The 3,603-nt window shown below is 33.4% G+C and overlaps 1 protein-coding gene across 1 annotated transcript; it reads right to left on the bottom strand.

Annotated features, from left to right (window-relative positions):
• Positions 1-1,306: 1,306 nt before the first annotated feature.
• On the bottom strand, positions 1,307-3,222 carry LOC102881881 (NKG2-A/NKG2-B type II integral membrane protein; the record flags this gene model as incomplete). Its single annotated transcript, XM_006907067.1, has 4 exons — positions 3,011-3,222; positions 2,535-2,621; positions 2,003-2,053; positions 1,307-1,458 (listed from the first exon to the last, which is right to left on the bottom strand). Coding segments are annotated over exons 1-4 (477 nt in total), but the record flags the coding sequence as incomplete, so codon positions are not given.
• Between the last annotated feature and the right edge of the window lie 381 nt (positions 3,223-3,603).

Genomic DNA, 3,603 nt, shown 5'->3' on the forward strand with positions numbered 1-3,603 from the left:
AAATCAATGTACAATGTAGTTTTCTACTATGTTTCCCAGAGATCAGGTTTTCAAAAACATCAAGGGATTGTAATTAAGGAAACAAATAACACGGAAGCCAAAACTTTGGTTTTCTGAGCCCCACACCACTATTTAACCAGATAAGTCCCAAATTGATCTGTTTCTGTGTTGATAGAATCCAATGGCCCAGACAAGGTGTCAGAGACTCATTTCTCTGCTACTCCTTGCTAAGTACAACTATAAATTCTGGAACTAATGAAAGATACAGTTAAAGGAGAACTCTGAAAAGTGGAAAGAGAAAAGGAAAATAATTTGGTATCCTCAGATAAAGGAACAACAGAATAACAGGGTTTCTTATGTCCCCACTTAATAGAAGAAAATAACCTAGGCCTGCTGCTTCCCAATACTTAGCCTAACAATAGGAGGTGGCTCAGGGAAGCCATTTCACTTCTGCTTTAGAGAGGGAACCCCATCCAGCAACACCAGGCAAGCCTGCAAGGTGATCCATCAGGACACCTGCTAACAATGTGAGCCAGGGAAAGCGCTTCTCCTTCCTGGTGTCCAGGAGACACCAGGGTAGGGGACTTGGAGATGAGACCAGAAAAGGGGATCCTAAGACTAAAATTTTTGGACTCAAGAAGGCTCTTTATCTCTGACAGGAGATTCACATCCCCAATGAAAGACATCAAATAGAATGGATATTAAAGTGTTACATTTACATAGCTCCGCAGTGAGAGTTAACAAACTGCACATAAACGCTATGATTCACATAAATTTCAACAATATTATATGAGAGTAAAAAGAGACAGTAAAAAAATGTGTACTGTTGGATTTTATTTATATGAGGTTCAAAAACAAGCAAAGAGATTCTCTAATATTAAAGTCAGGACAGCGGTTAAGTGATAAGGGAGGAGAAGTGATGAGAGAATACATAGGAGCAGAGCTGCAGAGAACTGCAAACTCTATTTTGTGACCTAATTTATATTATATGGTCCCATTCTCTTTGTAATCAATCTGCTCAATCGTGATAGGTTTAGTTTTCTTGATATATTAAGTAGCTAAGTTGATTTTGGAAAAAACATTCACAGAAGCACAGTTTTCTATGAAAAGCAAGAACAAGAAATTATCAAATGTGCATTAGTGATATAAAAATATGATATAACATTATAAAGTCAAACAATGGAATATTATAGACTTTAAAACAAATAACTACAAATATATACAAAACTACAAATAAATTCTACAATTATATAATATTGACTGAAATAAATCTTTAATGAAACATGTGAAACGTATTCTATCTTACCATTTCTTCCTCATTATCTATATAAAGCAGAGTAGAGTTCTTAGAAGCACAGGCCGTCACACTCTCATTCCATGTTTTACTTTCTGAACTAATGTAATAGCAATTGTTGGAATATGTAAACCACTCCTTTGGACAACAACCACAATGATATCCTGAAGAGAGATCATGAATTATCACCCCAAAATAATTTTATTTTAAAAAATAAAAATTAACTTATGTACTTGCATAGGTATAAGCATATTTGTGCATAACATATCCATGCACCCTCTTAGGCTGGTACAAATAAAACAAAACACATTCGTACACACACTCACAAAGACGAGTCAACCTCTCATCCCCTGATTTATGTGTCCTTCTAAAGTAAACACACAAACAAAAATATCCGCTCTGCGCATGTTCTAAACACCAATGAATGAAACTATTTTTTAAGAATTGTAAAATTACTTATCTCTTATCATAGTATAGCAGTAGAAAATGTGAGCCAAGCAGCAACAGTAGGTATGGTGATTTAAAATAAGTATTTTCTTATATTGCGGTATAAGAAAGAACATTCTTATAATCATTATTTATAAATATTTATTGCTCATTTTATATTTCATGTTGTACCCCCAAAATCCAATATCATTTTTATGTAGCCTAAGATAGAGACAAACTATAAACTGTGTTAATATCAGAACTTTGAAAATCATTATGTACCTTTCTGGATCCTTGTTGTCGGGGATGAATTACTCTCCCATATTACAGTAGCTACAAAAATTAAAGTAACTCTTTAAAAATTTAATTAATCTTGTTTATCATAACAATTCTTGTTTCTTATTTGACATTTGTTCTATTGTCTAGGGTTATAATTATCTGTAACAAAATTGATTTTACCAAGGAAAAAGAAAATTAATAAAGTAATAAAGTTAGGGGAAATATATATTAAAAACCTAAAGACCCCAAATTTACCATCTCTTACAATATTTGTTTTAAGCATTCTGAAATTGAATTTGCATTTCTTAGTAAGATCCTTCAATCTCTTAAAGCATGTTTTTGAGTTATGAAATTAGAATATATAAATGTATGTATATATTCTCTACAATCATTCTGAATGTAAGCATTTGACAAATTCAGAAGAACCATTTGACAAATTCAGAAGAACCATTTCACATTTGGTCTAAATGCATACAGTAAAATGATGATCATTAAATTGAAAAGTCCTCTTATGATCTTTCAAAATTTTACTTACGGCAAATAACAGCTATAGTGGACATCAAGACAAGGCAGATGACCCCCAGGACCCCAGCAATAAACTTCTCTGGAGGTGATGGTAAAGCTGCAGGGAGAGAAATGGGAACACTGAGAAAGAATAGATGGAGACAATTGCTTAGACAGTTTACACAGGGAGAATCCACATGCACAAGAAATCATATACATAAGCTTGGACCCCAAAACCATATCTACCATTGTAATCATCCTCTCAGAATACACCACTGCATTTTCAGGAAACATAATGCTCTGCGAGTTGGTCAAAGACTACATCTTACAATGATGCCTGAATAAAATTAGTCCTGAGATTTCATGTTACAATACTGTATTCGAACTTCAAGTTCTGATCCTCACAAATGAAAAAATGTGAGTCTATCTCCTATTGTTTCCTCACATCTCTGCAACCCAACTATACATCCTAGAACAGTTATACTGTGTGTCTATTAAATGTTTTACCTTTGCAGTGATATTTCTCTTCATTCCCTTGAAGATCCTGAGAAGCATCTTGAAGGTTTAATTCTGCATAGGTTATTTCTTGCTCACTTACTGAGATGGAGCTTTTTGTGACCTTAGGTTTTAGTTGCTGTCTCTTTGAATACTTGGCCACATTCAGTTCTGCATAGGTTACTCCTTGGTTACTCATCTCTGCAATTGACTGGTGTCTGGGACTATGCTGTAAGGTAACTATACTTAAGAATAAATGGTATGTGCATTGACAAGATCCTTAGTAGAGTAAAACTGGGCGGAGTAAAGGGTGAGAGTTGGGCTCAATTCCCAGTTGAAAAAACTAAAGGTCAGATTCTAAATGCCTTAGAGCTTTAAACAATTGTGTCATGATTAAATACATTTTTTAAAGATATTCTACATTTGTAGATATATTATTTATTGGAGCATAAAAAGAGATAGTAAGGAATATAGAAGTTTATAATAATAACATTCTCATTAAAGTCAAACTCCACAGAAATATTTAACACCAATCATTAGAATGCCTGTATTAAAAAATTTAAATGTTTTATTAGAAAAAGGAGACCCAATATAATTTTGAAATC

Source organism: Pteropus alecto, unplaced genomic scaffold, assembly GCF_000325575.1.
Source record: "Pteropus alecto unplaced genomic scaffold, ASM32557v1 scaffold1432, whole genome shotgun sequence".
Lineage (NCBI taxonomy): Eukaryota > Metazoa > Chordata > Mammalia > Chiroptera > Pteropodidae > Pteropus > Pteropus alecto.